The 22,731-nt window shown below is 43.6% G+C and overlaps 1 protein-coding gene across 1 annotated transcript in view; it reads left to right on the top strand.

The window, feature by feature from the left end:
* The first annotated feature begins 2,983 nt into the window (after positions 1 to 2,983).
* Positions 2,984 to 22,731, top strand: part of LOC140150075 (RNA-binding motif, single-stranded-interacting protein 2-like) — a 321,704-nt gene continuing 301,956 nt past the window's right edge. Inside the window, exon 1 of the mRNA XM_072172077.1 lies at positions 2,984 to 3,127. Coding sequence (XP_072028178.1) covers positions 2,984 to 3,127 — 144 coding nt within the window. The remainder of the gene's footprint in view (positions 3,128 to 22,731) is intronic.

Genomic DNA, 22,731 nt, shown 5'->3' with positions numbered 1-22,731 from the left:
TGAAATCCACGCTACCCCTGTGGAAGATTTTGGAAATATCTTCCACAGGAGGGAGTATGTTTTTCAAATGGAATTGGCCAGAGTTAATCATTTTGAAACCAATACTCCCCTTGTATATGGCTTTTATATATCTTCCACAACTGGAGTGAGTATTTCAAAAGGTAAGTTACCTTATATTGTCTGTTGTGTTCAAAACTCATACTCCCTCTGTGTGAGACTTTAGCCAAATCTTCCACAGGGGCAGTGTGGATTTCAAATGGAATAGCCCAAATTTCATCTGTCAATATTTTGAGAATGATTCTTGCAGGCCAATTAGAATAATGGGGCAGATGATATGATGGGATCTGTAGCAATAGAATTGTACATCATGGTTGTGTCTGTGCCAAGATACAATGTATGTGGCAGGTGCATGGTTGACAGTCAGCTTGGCATCATTGTTGTACATGAATGATACCACTTTGGTATGATACATTGGAGACCCAGTGTTTGGCTGAAGGGGGGGTGTTGGTGAATTGTGTTACCTCTCATATGGGTTCCCAATATGTCATTTTAGCATTAGAGTGACTAAAGTTTAGAGTAGATTGCCTACTACTACTTACTACTGTAAGTCAGATTGCTTGTCATTTGTGATGCGATCAAGCAAAATCAGTCGGAACTCGGAAATATTAAATTTTCAGTGTCTTATAGGATAGTAAAAAGCATTTACAAAGTTGGATTTTGCAGAAAGCCCCATTGAAATTGAACAACCAGTTCCAAAGATATGAGCAATTAAAGAGTTTCCAAAACAATAGAAACAAAAGGAAATGTTTTCTTTGTTTGGCTATATCTCAAAATCAATATTTCCGAGTTCCGACTGATTTTGCTTGATCGCGTCATGCACATTTGTTGCCCTGGTCACCTTTTGCCATGTGATGGAACATAAAGAGCGTATCTTCTGTTTAAGCCAATAATTACACCTGATATGTTCGCAACTCACAAAAAACTTGTTTTGCATTCAAGTAAACAAAGCATTGATCATTTAAGATGCCATATCCACATCACATGGTCATGATTTCGGACCATTGATGTGGATGTGAATTATCTTAGGTTTGCAGTTATTCTTTGGCTTCAAATGATAGCCAAAAATTTGCTTTTGACTCAGAATTGTAGGTTGCATGCAATGCATATATATGTGGGCCTTTAAACCAGTGAAGTAAATAGTGAGTTGTCCCTTTAAAACCAAGAACCCAGTGTTGGGTAGGCATCTTTACTGCATTGTATGCTTCATCAGACATTCAATATCCATACTTTATTCAGTGTGGAGTCATATTGGGCAGGTATAGATAAAATAGCTGCCTTCATTAAGAATTAGATTATGTGGTGGCCCTTTAAACCAGTGCAGTAAATAGTGCATTACACTGTGGACCACAATGCCCTCACCTCAATGGCATAGTTCAATAACTTCAATTAAGCCCTCACAAGTGTTATATATGAGACCACCCACGGTGACCCACCAAATATATATCTGTCGAGTTCAACAAAATTCAACTCCCACAAATATATTTCCGTGAATACTTTTTCATTGGCTGATATCCACTTGAGATCGGTATCATCAAAGTAGTATTGCTCTCATTTCATGATTCATTGAGCAATCAATTTTGGCATTTGACCGAAATACTGGCGTCAAAAGATAAAAAGTCTCGTTCGAACTTGTGTAGGCCTACATTGCTAGGGCCTAAGTGTGTTTTAATGCCTGATTCACAAATTATAGAAATAAACAAGAATTTATTTTAAAAGAACACGCAATGATAGGGTACCAACGCTCGTGGTTTTGGTTGTTCTGCATAGTTTATGAAGAGATTCATTGCAAAGCGCTATATATCCATTCCTACATATTACTTATTTTGCCCTCTTAATTATTAATTATAATTATGAATTTGACTGATAACAACGCATTACATCTTTATTCGGCACAAAAAAACAAAAATGGGTGAACTTCCATGGCAAACGCATTTTTATATCAATAACCAATGATTTACCACCCGGACCCTCACACGTCCTCTGCCAGGGGCAGATGCATATGGGGACCTAGAACTGGGGCCAAACATTATTTATGTAAAACCGGGGTGGAGGCATAAATCTGAATTTGGAGTTTTTAAATCTGAATTTGGAGTTTTTAAATATGGAAACATTCACTTGTACATTTAGGTTATGTTTGACAATTCCTTCCAAACCCATTAATGCTGCAACACTATTATAATAGGTCAGTTTATCTAAATAGGACATCAAAGATTGGGATAAGAGAATTATGCATAAACTATTTATAATATCACCATCTTTTATAGGTGAAAACATCAGTTTTAGAAACTGATTGTTAAAAGGAATGCTTAAGGAATATGTTTTCAAGTCAATTCATTTGTTTTTATTTTTAGTAGTTGTACATTGCATACCCATGCACATTAGACACAGCTTACAATTGGTGATCATCTCAATGCATGATTAAGTCTACAAATCGATTCTGTGTATTTTTTGCTTGTTTCAACCTCATCTCTCATCCAACCAGATGGTAAGTTATGATTATACCACTGAAATACAACTGAACTGTGCCTTGAGAGATTCAAATGCATAACATGGAAAATCAATCCTCCATGCATCTATGGATCTGACCTCGTAACCTTTTGACCTTTTATATTCATCGTATGTTCAATATTGGGAATCTCCCTTTAAGATGTATAACGCTACGGCAGCAGCATCCTCATCACCATGTATAACATTGACTGACGACTTACTACTTAGCGCTCGCACAGGTCATTTACCAATCGTGTACTGATATCAAATCTCTTGTTCTCTTGCATACACAGCATCAACAACAGCAGTCATCAGTGGCACAACAGCAGAGGCCTATCTATCCGAATAAACGAGCTATGTCCCCACAGACGTACCCCCAGACATACCCGTCGGCAGGATCGGTGATGTGGCAGAATCGGCGGCGATGGCTGCCGCCATGGCTGCAGCGGCATCAGCTCAAGGATTAACACAGTTCTTCCCAAGTAGGCAGCAGCACATGGCAGCGACAGCTACGTCGTCCGCTAGATTCCCACCTCCACAGCCTTACCCTGCATATCCAGCACAACAACATAGCACAACGGTAAGTCATGCAGGTGATAATATATATAGATCTGAATATTTGATGTCTTGCTGACCAAATGTTTATTATATCATGATTGTAAGAAATATCTTTTTGTTGCAATGACCATTGATGAATTGTGTGCAATGGTGTAGGTGGGTGGGGTTCGTATGTGCATATAATTACCTGCAAAGGTGGACCTATGTTAGAATACACACAGAGAGACTGTGGACACTCCTGCAACCGTGGACAGCCACGGCTGCTAGCTATAACCAGGACAATGCAAATTATGCAAAGATGCATGTAAATGTGGTCCACTTTTGGGGGGTTCAGGACGAGTCACGGTTGGATAGGAAGTTGTTGTGTGTGTGTGGGGTAGGTCCATGGTGTATTGATTGAAATCAGGTGTCTTGTGTCCTCCGATAGATCAAATCATATGCAGAATGAGGTCCTGGTTTGCAGGTATTTACAAACAGGGGTGGGTTTGCGTGTGTTATGTCGGGGTGGATGTGCATACAGGGGCAGATTTACCTTTTTGGGGGCAAAATTGTACAATTGTACCATATTTTGGCCCATAACATGGGCTAAAAAGCCCATCTGGCCCAGTGGTAAATACAGCCTGCGTGCATTTTTAAACATAGATAAACGAGGGCACACCCTGATAACCATGGTCACCCACTAACCGTGGGTGTCTAATGTTCCTTTTCCCTACCAGTGTATGTAAAAATCCATATAAGACCATGTCTTCTTTGCAGCTATGGGATAAAACTTTAAGGGGTCCACAGATTGGAGCATAGTTTTGATTGTACAAAATCCTTGTTTAGATTAGGTTATTTCTCATTTGCAATTAGGGTGTACAAACAAATGAGTTATCATAACACAGAGTGTTCCAGGAGCACTATAACTTTGTTACTGTTAGGGTTAGGATAGGGGTTACAGATAGGTTTAGTGCTCCAAGAGCACTGGGTTGATGATAACTCAATTTTGTTGCGTAAACACCCACAAGAAATCTGTGTTTAAAAGCGGACACACAGGAATAGAAATGAGGACATTCCTCTGTTATCCCACCTTCAAGTGCGGACAAATGTCCAATCCTGGCAATGCAATGAACATGAATCTGACACCCACACCCACATTAAAGATCTTCCTAAAGCCTAAGATATGTCTGTATGATAAAGAAAGAAGGTGAAGGAGAGAGAGATTAGTAATTATTGAACGAAGCTGGAGACATAGCTCGTAGGCTTACAATCTATAATTAAAAGTACGAGTAAGCTATCCCAGTCAGCTGGGTATGTAGGCAAGCGGGTGAGAGACATAGGGATCCATTTCATCTATTTTACATGTATTGTATAGGGTTGCTCAGACGACATTAGAGGTAAGCTCTACCTTTGAGTTAGTGAAGCTACCTCCAAGATAGGTTAGATTTGGCTCCAGTGTGGACAAGTATCGGGTTAAGTAAACCTGACCCTTACCCGCATTATTTACCATCAAAATAGATTTGTGGTAGTGCACTACCCAGTGGCGGTACTACGGGGGAGGGGGCATGGGGAAATGCCCCCAGACAGAAGCTCTGCCCTCTCCATTGCCCCCCCCAGAGGGATGAAAAGCCACTTTTTACCTAAAATGTGCCCATCCACCACAAACTGGTCGTAAAGTCGGCATTTTCCATTTTGAGATAAATCAAAAACAGTATATGGATTTCTATGTAAAATATATTAGGGATTTGACCTTTGGTGAACCATAACTTCACTTTCAGATGTCCAATGAAGCTGGTTGAGGTGTCATTTTAAAGCTGAAAAAGAATCCTTTCAAAATCTGTAATAAACAGAAAATGACCTAGAGCCGACTTTACTACCACTTTGTGGTGGATGGTCACAAATTAGGTGAAAATGCCCCCCCAGTCGGAGGCTCTTCCCCCCTTTTGCCCCCCCCAGAAAATTTCTGGCGCTGCCACTGGCACTCCCTCCAAGCAATCCTTCAGAGGTAGCACTCATGTAGACAAGATTATCAGGTAACATTTCTTCAAACAACAATTGCATTACAGTTTACATATATGAATGCAGCAACAGAAACAATGTCTTAGAGCTAAGTCGTTGTCTTCCAGATAATCATATCCTTGTAATAGAGCCGTGGAAATGTGATATTGTGACATGAAAAAAACAGTGAAAGGGATAAGCACAAAAGATAATAAAGGGATTACACCTTAAAGCATTTAGTACAGAGGTGGCCATCCTTTTGACCAGAGGGCCATATTGCCAATTTTAGGCAGTTTGACGAGTCTTGTACAGTGTTTTGTTGTTACAAACTTTTGTTTTTTATTATTTTCTGTTGTCATGGTAAGACTCAGTACACGGTCGATCTTACCGTTTCGATGTTGATTAAGATACTTCTTGCATCGATCCCGAGATGCGGAAAAACCAATAGTCATTTTGTCCCACATAAATGAATAAATAACAAAAACCCCGATCCCCGAGTGGACTCACCCATCCGGTGACGTCACACACAATAATCATCCCGCAACATCCTTGGTTTCTTGATGAGAAAGACGTGTGGATTTTTCTTTACCAACGCTAAGTATCATTACGAACCAAAGGATGAGATATACAGTTTGTTTGTTACACCTGAGGTAAAAACCAACCAGTATAGTACGCTAGGGAGATAGTTTTGACGACATTTTTCGCTAGAAAAGTGACAAAACGATCCAAAAACTTAGCTTGTATGAGTGTTTCCGTTCAGTATCACGGGACACACGTTTTTCAAAATGGCCGCCCTTAGGACGCCATTTTATTTTTGTTCTCACGTAAAACAACTATAGCAGACTAGTAAGTTACAATAGATGTTTGTACAGTACTGTGTATACATGTATGGTGAGTGATTATCGCTATGTTTATGGTGTGCTCTATCGTTATATCTTTCAGTACGCGTCTGATGACGAGTTACTGCTAAGAGTTCGGTGGGTTTCGAAGGACCAGCCTGACAAATCTATAGCAAAAGGTTTTCAGTTTTTCATCCCTTTGTACATATATTTTTATATCATACCACTACATCTGCGACAGCCACTGTGCGTGTGGGTCTGTTTATTGGGCTTGAGCTTGTGTTGGGGGTAGTGCTATCGCCCCGATTACTACAATGTCCAGGCCTTGTCAATCATGCCCTTCCTTGTGGCAGAGTGGGACCCGCATCCACTCTGCTACACCCACAGGGATTGCTCTAAATCGAATAAGTGTGCTTCTTTTGCATAGGCTTATCGGACATTCACTTGAGGATTTAGAAAGTAGCGCTCGTTTGGGTCTTCGACACAGACAGAAAACGAAGACCAAGAAACAGAAGCCTACAGGTAAGATTGATATGGTAGGTACTAGCGCTGCGACGGCAAGGGCCACGCTAAGGTAACCTCTGGGGCTCCGGTCCCGGGCAAGCAGACGGACCCTCCGGGGACTGCTAGCGAGCCCGAAGGCCTAGCAGCCAGCGAAAGCACTGACATAACGTCTAAGCTAGTAGCAGGCAGCAGGGCGGTACTTGCCCTAACAGGCGAGTACCAGTCTACCAGTGAGATCTCTAGCGAGTTTCTTGCAGGTGGACACCCGTCTATTGCTGGCGAACAGCGGGTCTAGCACCCGCGAAGTAGCCGGCGACGGACAGTAGGCGAAGGGTACCCCGGGCGTGCCTGGGTTGAATCCTAGCATACAGCGTGCGAACGGACCGCCGGGCTTGCCTCGGCCGGTCTGCAGCACGCAGCGTGCCAGTGGAACACCCGGCTTGCCTGGATTGATCCACGGCACGCAGCACGCCTTTCGTTCCCGCAAGGGTCGAATGAAAACGTGCATGGGTTTAGCAGAGACGATACGGGGCTAACGCCGGGTGTAGTCTTAGCAGAACCAACTGGGGTTGTCACACGGCAGCGTTCCATGGCGGGACCGCCGAGTGATGCCCTGGGCCTTGGAATGGCTGCCGGCTGTCCTCCGGGACTGGCTAGCGGCTATACCGGGGGTGGGCTCGCAGTCTCTCACGGGACAGCGACCCAAGTGCAAACGGTGGCAGCTACCGAGACGAGCTACGGCTCGACTTCAGTGGTAGCCACTGGGCACGCGCCCATAGCTGCCGTGAGTGGTCCGCCACACACAGCGACCTTGGGCGAGGCTCAAGAGGTTAGGGTAGGTAGTTTGAACAGCCTGGCTGATCAACAACCCACTTATGTCCTCGAGAGCCAGCAGAGCGTGGGTGATCCATTACAGTCAATGGGTCGATTACCCTCTTATGATCGATCACTATCTATTCAGCGGAGCATGGCTCCATTGATTGATACTGCCTATTCAGGTAGCGAGGTGACTGATCGGGGTATACACGCTCAGCTACCCGTGATACTAGGCAAGCTCCTTCTAGCCAAGGGACAGCCAGTATAGCGGGTACCCATACACGGCTTGATCCTCTAGCGGGAACGCTGTGAGGCATGGGTACAGTGGTACGAGCCGGAGCCCTACCGGGCACCTACGCTACAACCACGCAGGTACCGCAGTACTCGTCCTGGTTGCCACAGTCTCTGTGGCAACAGGGGGGGGAGGCGGTACTGGTACTGCTGTTCCATGGGGTTTCCCTGGTGGCGGATCCTTTCAGGGTCAGCTACCGACAGGGTATGCCCCGTGGTATCCGCCGCAGGGTGGTTTCTTCCACGGTCTAGCACCGTGGCAAGTGCCGCCTAGCGATGGGCAAGCAGTACCACCAGCTGTTACCCAGGCTGGGCGGCGAGTGGCTAACCCTGATACAGCTCAGGGTAGGCCGCACGCTGCTATGGCTAGGGCGACAGCAGCGAGAGCGTGCAGATCCCGGGGTGCTATGGCTAGCATCTCGGGGTCTGGCGGGAGTACTCCCTCTTCTGCTGGTGTTCAGTTGGCTAGCCACACGGTGGCGACACCTCCCTGTCCACCTTCAGATGCCCGTCGTCAGATCTCTTCCTCATCAGAGAGTGAGTCAGAGTCTGAAGGCGAGGGAAAGGAGTCGGAAGATGAAACCAGTAGCGACTCACAGTCTGATGAGGCTGTGCAGGTAGCTTCAGGTATCCTTCCCCGCTTCCCGTGAGGAACTCGCTAGCAATGGTCTGCCTGCGGACACCGCTGAGGTGATGAGCCGTGTGGCCCAAGGTTTGGACCTGGCTTTCTCTCAGGAGGAGTCCGTTCAGGAGGACCAGGGCATCTTTTCAGTAGGATGCCCAGCTAGCGCGTCCACACAAGGGTCGCCCGCACTTGCATTCCCCGGGCGGACCTCAAGGGTAGGTTTCAGAGGGCTGTCAGGCTCGCTGGAGCTTGACGCCGCGTGCTTGCACGCTTCCACTGCGTGTTTCGCAGGAGGACTACTGAAACCTACCTCAGGGTCCCTGACATGGATCCAGGCGTTGCCAGCGCCTGCCGCTAGCGGCCAAGGCGACGGGTCGCTTCTCCCCCAGTGGGAGGAGGAGCTAAAGCTCATCGATAAGCGAGCACGCCGCTTATCAGAGTCTCTAGCGTCGCTACCACGCTTGCCGAGCACCTCGGTAGGAAGGTAGCGAACGACCACGGGCAACGCCGAACTCTTCCGCGAGGTTAATCTGTTAGCGGTGCTAACAGCTAACCTCAACGAGAGTTCTATGGGCCTAGCCCATAGGATGTCATCTCGCCGCCGGAGAATGCCTGTCTGTCCCTCCAGTCAACTTATGGCTCCGACTTTGCTGAAGCAATGAAGAAGTCAGACTCGGTGGGACAGGGGCTACTCTTTGGACAGGCCTTTTGCGCTACGGTAGAGGACCGGGCAAAGAAGGCCACCAATGAGAGCACTCTGAAGAAGTCAGAGGCTGCCCTGACCAAGGGGAAGGGCAGTAAGGCGAAGAAGAAGCACAAGAAGAAGAAGTCTTCTAAGCGTTCTTCAGCGCCAGCTCCGGCTTCAGCAGGACGCGCGCACCACAGACTACACCCGAGCCGAGGCTACTCCAGCACCTCCCAAAAAACTGGGAAGCGCAAGAGTAGTGCTGGATCGTATGGCAAGCCCCCTAAGAAGAGCCGTTCTTCTAAGGGTGGCAAACCAGATCGGTCCTGAGGGCACGGCGGTCGACAGTCCATGCCGGCAGGCCTTGGACTTCCACAGGATTCCCCTGTGGGCGGCCGCTGTGCATTACGCCCAGAGATGGCATGCCATCTCACCGGGCGCCTGGGTATTGTCAGTGGTCAGTGGGGGTTACAGGCTGGAATTTACCAGCCACCCCTCGTGCGCCTGCACGATTCAGAGGTCCACGGTAGTGCCGCCAGACAGCCCCCAGCGCGGGCACTACTGTCAGAGGTCACTCAGCTTCTCACGAAGCAAGCGATTGTCCCGGGCTACGCCCATTTGACCAGGGGGTGTTGGAGCACGTTTTTTCTGGCTCCAAAGAAGACCGGCGACTGGAGGCCCATTCTGCACCTCGAGCCGTTGAACGAGTTCGTCAGGCCCAAGCGGTACAGCATGGAGACACTCGCTTCGGTGCTAGCCTGCCCCATCAAGGAGATGTGGGCGGCATCGCTAGATCTCTCGGACGCATATCTGCATGTTCGATCGCACCTCAAGATCAGAGGTTTCTACGCTTCAAGGTACAGGGTCAAACTTACCAGTTTCGATGCCTGCCATTCGGCTTGTCCACCTCCCCCAGAGTGTTTACACTCCTGGTCAGGGCGGTGGCAGCGTACCTGAAGCGCAGGGGAGTCAACATGTGTTGCTACCTGGACGATTGGTTCATTTACGGACGCACCCGCTGGAGACACAGTGTCTCGTGGAGTTAGTAGTCCGTACGGTGCGGGACCTGGGATTTCTGATCGACGTCAAGAGATCCCGTTTGGGCCCGACGCGGACACCACTATTCTTAGGGGCCCAGATCAACCTCAAGGAGGGGATCGGGCGCCCTCACCCGAGAGGGTGACGAACATGGCGAGGTGTGCCCGACTCTTGGCCGAAGTCAGAGGGGCACCCGCTGTGGCATGGATGAAGGTTTTGGGCCTTATGGCCAGTATGGTAGACCTCGTACCGTACTGCCGCTTTCACATGAGGCCTATACAACTACACCTTCTAGCCTTTTACAGGCCCAGTCGTCACCCAATATCCCTCGCGTTTCCGATGTCGGAGATCGCGCGAGAGGAACTCTGGTGGTGGACCCATCAGCCCAATTTGACTCAAGGTGTCAGGTTTCCTGCACCAGCGGTGCGGCCACGTAGTGACGACCGACGCGTCAAAGCTGGGCTGGGGGGCCACATCCACGGGACTCAGTCTCGGGCCTATGGTCGGCCACGGAGACGGAGTTCCATATCAACCTTCTCGAACTTTGGGCAGTGGAGAGAACTCTCCAGCACTTCGAGAAGGTGATCGTGGGATCTCATATCGTTGTCCAAACAGACAACACAACCGTGGTGGCCTACCTCAACAGACAAGGGGGCACCAGGTCACCACGGTTGTGCCTGCACGCACTACGCCTGATAGGGTGGTGCAAGGCCAGGCAGATTACGTTGAGAGCGATGCACATAGCGGAAGTCACCAACATCCTCGCGGGACGATCTGTCACGAGGAAAGGTGTCGGGACCTACAGAATGGTCCCTTGCTCCACAGGTCGCCCAGACGATCTTCGAGGTGATGTACCACCCCTCGATAGATTTGTTCGCATCTCATCGAAATCATCAGCTGCCGGTGTACTGCTCGAGGGTCGCAGACCCACAGGCATTCGCCGTGGACGCTCTGTCCGAAGACTGGGGAGGAATGACTGCTTACGCTTTCCCCCCGATCTCACTGCTCGCAAGGGTGGTGACCAAGATCGGGAGGGAGGATTGCAACGTCATTCTGATAGCACCGTTCTGGCCGAAACACCTGTGGTTTCGACCGATGGTGGATCTACTAGCGGCACAGCCGCGAGTACCCCGAGTTACCAAATCTACTCCGGATGCCCGGAGGAGAGGTACCAAGTCTACCACTAGAGCACCTGCAGTTAGCTGCATGGCCCTTATCAGGGAACGTGCGGCGGAGGGAGGCTTTTCATCAGAAGCTGCTTCTCTCATCGCCGGGGGAGGACGAGAGTCTACCCTCTGTACGTATAGTCAGCGTTTGGCTCCCTACTACGCATGGTGCGATGAGAAATACATCTCCCACTAGAGCCCCTGTGCCTCTAGTGGCAGATTTTCTGACAGAAAAGTTCAGGTCAGGACTTCAGCAGGCAGCGATAGCCAACTACAAGTCAGCCATTCTCTCGATTCATCGGGATTTGAAGACGGGTTGACTATCAATTCAGATGGGTCCCTAAGTCTTCTTCTCGACGGTATGTTCAACGAGCGCCCGCCGGAAAGGAAGGTGGTCCCTCCATGGGACCTCAACACAGTCTTGGAGTATATTAAGGGTCCCCCTTTTGAGCCCCTGTCAAAAGCGACCCTTAAATACGTCACTCTTAAGGCGGCCTTTCTTCTGGCGTTGGCTTCGGGACGGCGCTGCTCGGAGTTGCACGCAGTCTCGAAGTCAGCCTCCGTATTTACTAACAACGGAGCGACGCTGTTTCTTCGCCCGGATTTCCTTGCAAAAATGAGCGAAGTACATTCCGACACTCGCCCTCTTCCTACCCAGTATTGGGCAGGGTTAAATCAATAGCCGAAGACAGGTTGTGGTGCCCGGTGAGGGCGCTACAGCACTACCTTGGCGAACACAAACCTTAAGAGGGGCTCATGACCGCTTATTTATCACCCACGCAGAACCGCACGGTCCAGCCGCTAAGCAGACTCTGGCACGGTGGCTGGTCCAGGTGTTAGTGGACTCGGGGCGACAAAAGACGCCGCCCAAGGCCCACTCAACCAGATCTATCTCATCATCGTGGGCCTACCATAGGGGGTCCCCATTGAAGAGATTTGTCAGGCTGTGTCCTGGAAGAACCCGTCGTCCTTTTCCACGGTGTACTACAAAAGCGTAAACCAACGACCAGGCGATAAGTTCACCAGGGCTGTTCTTGGGAGATAACATGGTGGTTGGGTATCAGGTGTTTTGCGGACAATCAGAATTCCAACATGGTAAGAACCAGTGTTTCTATTCTTAACCACTGCACTTTCAGTTCAGGGTTGTTTGTCTGTTCACGTAGTCTTTCTGTTTCCCGGCCGTGAGGGGGGAAATAGTTTGACCTCGCGATTACCATGCTACCCACTCCCGATCCTTATCAGATGCTGGCCAATCTTGTACCTCCATCCGTCGGTTACTTGCTAGATCGATCTTTCAGATGTTGATGCAAGAAGTATCTTAATCAACATCGAAGCGGTAAGATCGACCGGTGTACTGAGTCTAGTCCCAAACAAAAATGTTTGGTAGACTCATAACCGGTGCGATCTTACCTTTCCGATGTTGATTATCCGGACCCCGCCGCCCCCTACAAGTTTGGCGAGTAGGGGCTGCCCAAGTCGGATAAGGGATGATTATCGTGTGTGACGTCACCGGATGGGTGAGTCCACTCGGGGGATCGGGGGGTTTTTTGTTATTTATTCATTTATGTGGGACAAAATGACTATTGGTTTTTCCGCATCTCGGGATCGATGCAAGAAGTATCTTAATCAACATCGGAAAGGTAAGATCGCACCGGTTATGAGTCTACCAAACATTTTTGTTTGGGACTATTCTTTTCCAAGAGAAGACTTTGCAGGATGCATTGGACATTGTTGAGAGCTACACGTGGCTTGCTGGCTGCAGTGATGCCAACCGCAATTGGCGATCACTTGCCACTACTCAGATAACCATGCCTCTATTTGCCTAAAATTGGGCTACTTTGCAAGAGTCCGGTCGCGTCAGTTATTTGACTTATTCTTTCAATTCAATAGCCAAATTCTGAAGGTTTTAAATGAGTATTTTGTGATCCTAGCATCCTCTTTTAATGACATTTTTCAGTATCCACGGAAAAAGCTTACTCCCAAAATTTCAGTTGATTCCGATTTTGCATTTGCGAGTTATGCATGATGATGATGTGTATTACACTGCTCCATAGGCCACTGTCGTAATTTCTTTCTGGTATACCAGAACAAAATTAAAATTTGACGATATTTTTGCTAAACGAATTAATCTGCAAGAAATTTTTGGTACATAAACATTTGTAGCCAAATGTTTCCAGTGATATAAAAATCTCAACTTTTTTTTAGAAAAGTGAGGCTGTGGCTTGCGAAGGGCATCCATAAATGGTCACAATACCCATTGTTACAATGGGTTTTGCGACCATTTATGGATCAGTCAGTAACTCAGTAACTTCCTGTTAAGTACTAGAAGTTTTTGTCAAGTGCTTTTCTGCTCAATTGGGTGATTTAAATTGGGCTACTTGAGAGCTATTCACGGTGGCCTGGCGAGCCAATTTGCTGGGCCTTGGCACTGAAAAGTTTTTTTGGCAGCACTATCTGGCTTTAAGTTAGCCACCCATGATTTTGTGATATTTACAATAAAAGTACCTCAGAGGCAGGGCCGTAGCAAGCGGGGTGGCCGGGGATGCCATGGCCGGCCCACTAGCAGTCAAGTTAGCTCAATCGATAAGGCGTTCGACTATGGTGCGAGAGGTTGCGGGTTCGAACCCTGGCGGTGCCTAGTATGCTCTCGTGGAAAAATTGGGTTAGCTTGAAATTCCCCTGGACAAGGAACTCACTGCTAATTTGTCTCGTTGTAACCCGTACGAAACTCGGGGAGCTGATCCTGGTTGCGAAGGTTATTGTGGAATGTCTAGGATGTGCGCTCTTGAAGCAGCAAATTCCCAGATTTGTTGTTTTTATGGAATGATGTGGGGCCGTAGTGGTCAGCGACAACCTGTAAAGTGTGCTGAGGCTTGTGGATCAACGTCTAGGCGTTGTGCCTGTGCGTAGCGCACTATAAATCACTGCGCTTTTTTTTGTTGTTGAAAATTTGTTATGTTTTTCTTTATATCTTTATTTCAATTTGGGCATATATTTGTATTTTGGCCGCTCCACATTTATGATGGCCGCCCCATACTTTTTAACCTTGCTACGGCCCTGCTCAGAGGTAACCTCAGAGGCAACCTAACTCTGAGGTAAGCTCGTATTTGAACATTGTTTATGTGTGTAAACCAGGTGAATGCTTACATCCAAAATGTGAGCAAAGCTCCATAGAGGTGGGCAAAGCTCCCCCAGTGATGTGTTTGATGCTGTTCAAGTTTCAAAGAACATAAAAGGGGATGGGAGGGTGAAGGGGAACACATTCTGGGAAGTTCATCTTGAGAAATACTTGCATTTTAAGAGGTATCCTTTAACCCAGTTTCATCTTACACACCATACAGAAGTTGCAAACAAAGCAGATGCTTGCATGACTCTTCTTTGAAGGTTGTACCATGCTGATTTTTAATGAAGGGAGTCTTTTGAAACAAGGGAGGAGGGTGAAGGGAACACATTTTGGGAAGTTCATCTTAAAAATGCTTGCATTTTAGCAGATATCCTTTTACCCAATTTTACCCAACAAAGCAGACTGCATGAAATTTCTTTGGAAGAAAATAAATTATGCTTTGGTCAAAAAAGGTCCAAATTTGCCCATTTGCAAGTGTAGTGCTCTCTTGGTCCACTTTTGGAGAAAAAAGTCTACTTTTTCACCGGGCTTTTTCAAAACCCACCCCCAAATAAATCCTGGCTATAATGTCGATCATGGAACAAAGAAGACATCAACATCTACATATTTCTCCAGCTCCTTTGGTATTCATCATTTGATATGATTTGTGAAACAATCGCTTTCAATAAAATGAAATTGATGCAGTGTTTCATAAATGGCAGCAATTTTCGCAGCCAACATTTTTGCATTTATGCACTTTATGATCCGCAAGTATTGACAATTCAGATATACATAAATACTGCCATATAGTGTGAATGAACTCTGATAAATACTGAGTAATACTTAACTCAATAGCATACACATGTATAATGTAGATGTGTAAAGTCGCATGGATTGAAGGCACCTTGCCGAAAGCGATAACATTTGTATATTTTGTCGAATAATGTGAAGCTATGTTGATTTAAAATCAATTGATGACATTTTCAATTGTTAAACAATTCTGAATTCTGCCATTTTCGTAATAACTCTTAAATATAATGTAGTTTGATCAAGAAATGGGTTTTTTAAAACTCATTTCAATTCAACTTAAAAGTTGGTAGCTAGGGCAAAATATGAAAATTTGCCTGCCATTTAGCGATTTTTAAATGGGGGAGGGCAAAGTCCAAAAATTGAGGGGAAAATACTCCAATGCCCCGTCTCCCTTTCTTTGCACCACCACTGACCTCATACATTCTTGAGTTAAATTTTGATGGCACTGCAATTTGTTTAACTTTTATCATATTGCATGCAGAATTTCAAAATGAAAAACAAATGTATCTTTGTATTTTATGTGATCAACTTCTAAATACTACTACATTTTTTATGGTGTGTTCTCTTGTTCTGTGTTTTTATTTTACTTTTTGTCACCACAAGATTCCTATTGCAGCCGCCTGCACAGGTACACCATCGCCAATGTACCTGACTGTACAGACAGAGTATCTACACAGTACCACTGCCGCTACTGCACAGGATCAGTGGTACTGCACTGGTACTACACGGGTACTCCCCTGTTACCGCTCAGTACTAGTCAAGTACCGTGGCGACGGTGTACCCGTGCAGGCAGCTCCAATAGGAATCTTGCAGTGTAAGATGTACATGCTTGTGCTTGTAAAAGTCACACCACCTACCTGAATTCACAAAAACAATTCTCAGAAATCAGCCCAACCATAAATAGCAGCAAATACACCTGCATGGTTTCATGCTTCTTGACAGGTAAGCTATAAAGGCTACATGTAGCTCATACAGGACTGTAGATTTACCATTGTAAACTATTGGTAATATTTTAGCGGGTTCGCTGTCGGACAAGTTTAGAACTGTCAAGCTTTTGTCAGGAGTAGCTCTGACTTCTGCAGGACAAAGTACCTAAGAATAAGACATATAGGCTACTGGAATCTCTGAAAAGTTCAGCTCTTTTCAGAGCAGGAAGATCAGCTCTTTTCAGAGCCACCAAACCTTTTACATAAGCAAATAGGTGAGAATCTGCTTGTTCTCTGTTGGCAAGGGGCATTCTTCAGTGAAGAGCTCTTTTCAGAGCCACCAGTAGGCAAGGGGCGGCTTACATGTCTCATTCTTAGGTACTTTGTCCTGAAGAAGTCAGAGAAAACCATCAAGCACCAAACCTTTGTCTCTCAGTCCCAGCTGGTTTGTGTTCCTTTTTCACTAAACAAACCATCTGGTGACAACCCATGAAATGATGATCGCTGATTGGTAAATGAATTTCCAAATGAAAAGGTTTTTAATTGGCTATATGGAACCATATGGCTGCTGAATCAGGATGTGACTTGTGTAAGTCATGCAAACATTGTATTTTGTAGGTACGCAAACGCAAAATGTGCGCTAGCTTGCAGCTACTGAGGCACCAATCGTCTGATATCGCCTTTCATGTCAGCGACTCACAGCGCATACTCACATACATTGTGTTGATTTTGATCACCGCATGGCTGTCCATCAATTGTTGAATCACAGTTCTTATTTGGCAACTTCGTATTTTACTGAGTTGATGTTCAGCCAGTCAGAAACGATGTACTATGAGGTTGTCGCCAGACGGTTTGTTTAGAGACGAAGGAGCACAAATTGGCTGGGACCGAGACAGAGGTTTGGGTGCCTGATGGTTTTGGCTGGGACCGAGACTTCCTACACCTCAGCATTTTCTAAAGTACTAGTAGGCGTGGCTTATGGATGAAAACATCTAGAAACATTTCACTCTGTAGCGGTAACAACACCAAGTGCATTAAAATTGAGAAACTCAACTTGGCAATGGCGGTGTGTAAGAGCATTAGCTGAAGTAGAAAAAAAACTGGTTTCTTGCAATGACTTAAGATCCTATTAATTGTATGAATTATTTATAATTGAGCCTGCAAGACAAAACTTGTGGTAAATTTGGTGCAATTATGACGTTGAGTCATGCTGCTGTTTGCGTTTTCAATCACTTACTTAGCAGACGACTTTTAGGAGCAGACGACTTGTAGGAGGGCAAATTTGTAACAATAATGTGTTTCATTTGTATGTAGGAATGGATGGGTTATGTAGAGATCTTTTATACTGAGTCTATATGCATGCCAAATGGCATTCAAAATCTTTCAGGTAATTTTCATGAGTATATTTGGAATTTGCATGAAAGAGTAGGCCTACATGAAAATGTGTACAACTGTGCCTAGTATTGGTTCAGTCAGGCCTGTACGCAGGATTTTTTTTGGGGGGGGGGGGAATTTTGAGAAAAGTGGACTTTCTTCCCAAAATTTGGACATTTTTTGACCAAAAAAGCGTAAAAAAACCCAGATTTTTTTGCTCACTACACTCGCAAATTTTGTTATTTGGGACTTTTTGTATACTTTTGCAAATTTTGGGGGGGGCCTGGGTTCAGTGGATCTTGAGATTGGCACCCTGCTTGTAGGCCTATTCAGTGCAATCAAAAATATTTTTCCATAAAATTCCAATTCCAAATAAACAGTAGCATATTTTCAAACAATGAGTACTAATATGACAAGTGTTGGTTTAGTGTTTGATGAGGTATAGTTTCGAGTCTTGAACGATTAAAACGAACGTTGGATAAAGAAATTGTTTGAAGATTGTAATTTCTTGAATGGTGTGATCCCTGTAGTCATTAGCAATACTCAGAGTGTATTCAAACCATTCACAACTGCAGATGCAAGTGATGAAAAAGTGTATATATTGCTTTTATTTTCTATTAATGTATTCAATTTAATGTTTCTTTTATTCAATTTATTATTTCTTTTTATCACTTATGTTTCTTTTATTCTATTGTTTTCTTTATTCAAGATTGTTTCTTTTATGTAGTTTATTGTTCCATTATCCACCACTTATGTTGTTTCTTTTATTCAGTTTATAGTCTCTCTAGATGTTTGAATACAATAGTTCATGTGGGTGGTGTATTATAAAAGGAATGTTTTACCCGTAGGAGTTGACTTATGTTGTAACATCATGAAAACAAAGAAATCTGCACGACTGCTCTTTTAGTGATTGTATGCGACGATTAATACGTGTGAATTCTGGTGGTTGTAAATTGGAAAACAATGATGATGATAATAGATCAGAAGTGGTTTGCAATTACAGGGTTATTCAGTGATTTGCTCATTCGGAAAATTGTAAAAGTCATCAAAATTCAGTTTTTTGCACCTTTGTTAGTAGCGCATAGCCCGCCACCCTATTCTATTACCCCCCACAAAAGTGGTATATTTGAGTGGTGTGGAGGTATCATATTAACTACTGCGTTGCAGTGTTATTGCTTGGGTAAAACCAATAAGTGGCATACCATTGACAAGCTTGGATTTAAGCTTTGAGAAAAACAAGATTAATATTTAATTATGTAAATTTTATGCAAATTAGCTCATGAATAATTAATGAGCTCATAGCCAAATATGAAGAAAAAATTATTTTGATTTACATTTTTGAAGTGTATGAGTACATCAATGTGGCTTTTTATGCAGTTTTAAATACACTGCCGTGTTTCTACATAATAAAAAGAAATCCAAGTTACTTTGGACTATATTTTAAAAGTTTATGGACATTTTTGGGCTATTTTTAGGGCAAAATTTGGTCTAAAAATGGTTAAAATATGCAGGTTTCCAACATTTTAAACCATTTTATGATGTGTTAATGGTAGTTTATTAATATATTAGGAAAAAAGGCATTTTGTTGATAGAGAAGTGATAAATTATCAAAACTGTTCCAAAGATAAGACCTTATTTGTGTAAATAATTTTTTTACATGCATATTAAGCCATTTCGGTAATAGAATAGGGTTAAGCCAAAAGCCATTTATTCTAGCGGGGGCCCGCGCGAAGCGCGGGTACTCGCTAGTTAAAGACAAAAATAGGACATTTTACATGAAACTAATCTCTCTACTTTTAGTAGAGAAATTAGCACTTGTATGATTGGGGTTTTAACTTTTCATCAATACTGCTGTTTTCCTTTTTTGTTTTTGCCAAATCTTTCATTTCAAAAATACCTTATGACAATTTTAATGACTTATCCTTCGCTTTAAAGCAATTTATTCACAATTTTATTTCCTTACATTTTTGCTGTGATCACTGATGAATGGAATATAAAAAAAATAATTTTCTGTGCCTGCATGTTTGGGGGTGGGGGGGGGGGTGTGTGCAGGGGTGTGTTGATTTTGACCATGAACAATGGACACACCCTTGAATAAAACCTCGGTAACAGGGGACACACAAAACCGAGGACATCCCCGGTTTTTATTTTAGACCTTGCTCAATAAAAAATGGCCTCATGCATTAACATGGTGTTTAGGTGTAAAATCAAGGGGTATAGATGTCCTAACATGGAAAATGTAAAGACCTAATAGGTCTGGCAACCATTTTATGATAATTACAAAAACTGCAAAATACTTAACTTGGCAGAAATGTAAAGGCACTTAATACAAAACTTTAGATATTAAAGAGTGTATTGCATGTTGAACACTGAACTTATCACAAACCAAAAAACCCTAAATGGGTCCTACCAAGCACTATATGAAAAATACATATGAAACAGTAAGAGTTTAGGGGTACCCCTGATGAAAATTTCATATGAAACAGTAAAAGTGTGGGGTACCCCCTATTGCATAACATTGAACATGTTGAACTCTGTACAATGACCCTAGTCCTATAGACAGCATTTTATGATAATTCCATGCACAAACCTAAAGACCCTATTGCCTATGATGGAGCACTTATGATAATTTCCTACAAAACCCTGAGAGTATATTGCCTAACACTGAACTTGACACATGAAGATTACATGATCTATTTGCAGGTTATTTAAAGCGGGATTCTAATGAAAGTTACAAGCTTGATGTAAACCCCATATGGCTCTTGCTTGCTATGTAATCTATGAGCCGTAATAGCCTCATACACAGTTGCATAGTTCATGAAACTCAATTCAACAATCACAGCTCAAAAGTTAACCTCAAGTTGTAGAGTATGAGTTTCTGTACCCAACATATGCAAAGGTCATTCGGTACATGTACAAATGTATGGGGATTGAAGAACTGTGGCCTGATAGATGAGCATGTTGGGGATCCTAATGCCGGAAGATATCGTTAGTAATTAGTGGTGAATTAATGATATTACTGACCCTGAGCTTGCCTCTCTGATGGAGCGATTTGTTTGCCTTAATTCAGGGCATCGTGTATAATCAAGTTGATGCATAATTAAAGTTTAGGCGCTAATGGTAATTGCAATATGTTATAGACCTTTATATTAAAGATTCAAATATGGGAACACAATTAATCTAGGGAAATTATACAGGTTAAGGACATGTGATAATTAGCAGCATCGTCTCTACAAAAGTGCAATTTTAGTTTCTCTGTTAAAGGGACGTGGTCCAATTCTTTTAAGAAATTCTTTTTTAGAAGATCATTGTATTCACCAAAATACAGCTCCTCGGCTTGTTTTACTTGCTTCTCGGAAAGACCACATTGCCCCAGTACTCGATAGTCTTCACTGGCTTCTAATCAGATCTCCGGGGGGTCACTCACTACTTGACTTGCTATGCACCCGCGTCCAAGAAAAGCGTCTAAAAGGGTATGTTTTCCACCACACAGCGTCGTCGACGTCTTTTTGAAAAAGGGGTACTTTTTCAGAAGGCATCGCCATTTAGGGGTCCTTTTTCAGCCAAATCCTTAGACGTTTAGGGTTAGTAATATTATTGTTTGAGTGATTTTGCACTAATTTGATAAAAATCACCCCTTTTTAATTGATTCTTGTAACCTTTGCATGTTTTCTTTAGTATCTATAGGTCTGCAATATCAAAAACGACACCGTGGGTATGAAATTAGCCTCATTTTCCTGTTTAAGCCACTTATGGTATAAATTAGTTATTTCTCAGTTGACGCTATTTAGGGTACAGTTTTTGCATGTGCTACGCCATTTAGGGTAGGATTTTGCATGTGTTTCGCCATTAAGGGTGCAATTTGGTTATGTGAAAATTCGCTATTAAGGGTGCGTTTCAGAGGTGGTCGGACGCGGGTGGGTAGCACTTTTGTGTGAGAGTGACCCTCCCCCGGGATCAGAACTGGGATCATCTACTAACTCATGCCTATCACCTTCAAAGCTCAATATGGCTTAGCACCGGACTACATTGCCAATCTCATCGAACCATACAACCCCTTGCAAAATCTTCGCTCCTCTTCTCATAACCATGATAACCTGCTCAAAATTCCTTGCAGGTTCTCCACTCGTTTTTACAGTGACACAGCATTTGTATCTGCTGCGCCAATGCTCTGTAACCATCTTTCTGTTAACACTCGGCAGGCTCCATCCGTGAACACTTTCAAGAGCCTTCTCAAAACAGAACTGATGATTATTTGTTCTTGTTGTTTCTGACAATTTCCTGTTGATGCTTTTTGAATCCTGTGTTGTATTTTATTGGTGTTTCATGTAAATTTCCTTGTTCCTTCTATTTTACTCATGTTTTGCACATATTGTTGCATAGATTTAAGGTATTTTTGAGGTGTAGATAAATTGTTTTATTGATTTGTTTTGTAAAGCGCTCTTGGATCGCAGATGTATATTGCGCTATATGTAAATGTTTGTTATTATTACCGTACTGACGCGAGTAAAGTCCCACCTTCGAGTAAAGTTTTTTTTGTTTTTTTTTTTTTAAAGTTATTTATTTTTTCGGCTTTGGAGTGTCCCAGGACCTAGACCTAAATGCTAGGATCATTCATGGTTGACCTAAAAAAAAAAAAAAAAAAAAAAAATTTAAAGATGTTTTGTATTTTAATATGAAAATTGATAATTTGTATTCATACTCTATTAATGATTTCAAAATGCATTCAAATTCAATGCATTTTGAAATCATTAATAAGTATCATGAATACAAAATCAATTTTCATATTAAAAATACAAAACATCTTGAATTTTTTTTTTTTTTTAATTTGATATAGTCCCACCCCCAATTTTGAAATTGTGGAATTGTGAGAAATATCATAAGCTTCCTTTACACTTCTCATTTCATGTCACATTAATTAAATTTTACAGTAAGGTTTATTATTATTTGACAGTACACACAGCGAAAACAAAGTTGCAGCAAAAAATTGCTGTGAAAGTTGCAACAAAAATACTTAAGCGTTTTTAAATGCAGGGCTGATATGGGACTTGTTTTACAACATACTGTAGGAAGGAAGATACATGTATTATTTGACAGTACACACAGCGAAAACAAAGTTGCAGCGAAAAATTGCAGTGAAAGTTGCAACAAAAAAACTAAAGCGTTTTTAGACGCAGGGCTGATATGGGGCTTGTTTTACAACATACTGTAGGAAGGAAGATACATGTATTATTTAAATCAACAAACATCTCCCTGTCTCTGTTTAAAGCAGCAGTGGATGGCGAGGCGCAGGTTGCACGCACACACGTACGTATCGTTGGCTGGCTGGCTCGATGTTTTCAACTCACTTGAGTAATGCAAAATAGTTTGACATTTGAAAATTTGGTGAAATTGTCTAGAATCTTGTTTTATTGAGGAGACCTACTTATATTTAAAGATATTATAAAAGGTAGTTAAATTTATTTTTTATTA

The sequence above is a fragment of the Amphiura filiformis genome, chromosome 4 (genome assembly GCF_039555335.1).
Source record: "Amphiura filiformis chromosome 4, Afil_fr2py, whole genome shotgun sequence".
Lineage (NCBI taxonomy): Eukaryota > Metazoa > Echinodermata > Ophiuroidea > Amphilepidida > Amphiuridae > Amphiura > Amphiura filiformis.
The sequence above is the reverse complement of the archived record's forward strand: the minus strand, read 5'-3'. Positions and strand labels throughout refer to the sequence as shown.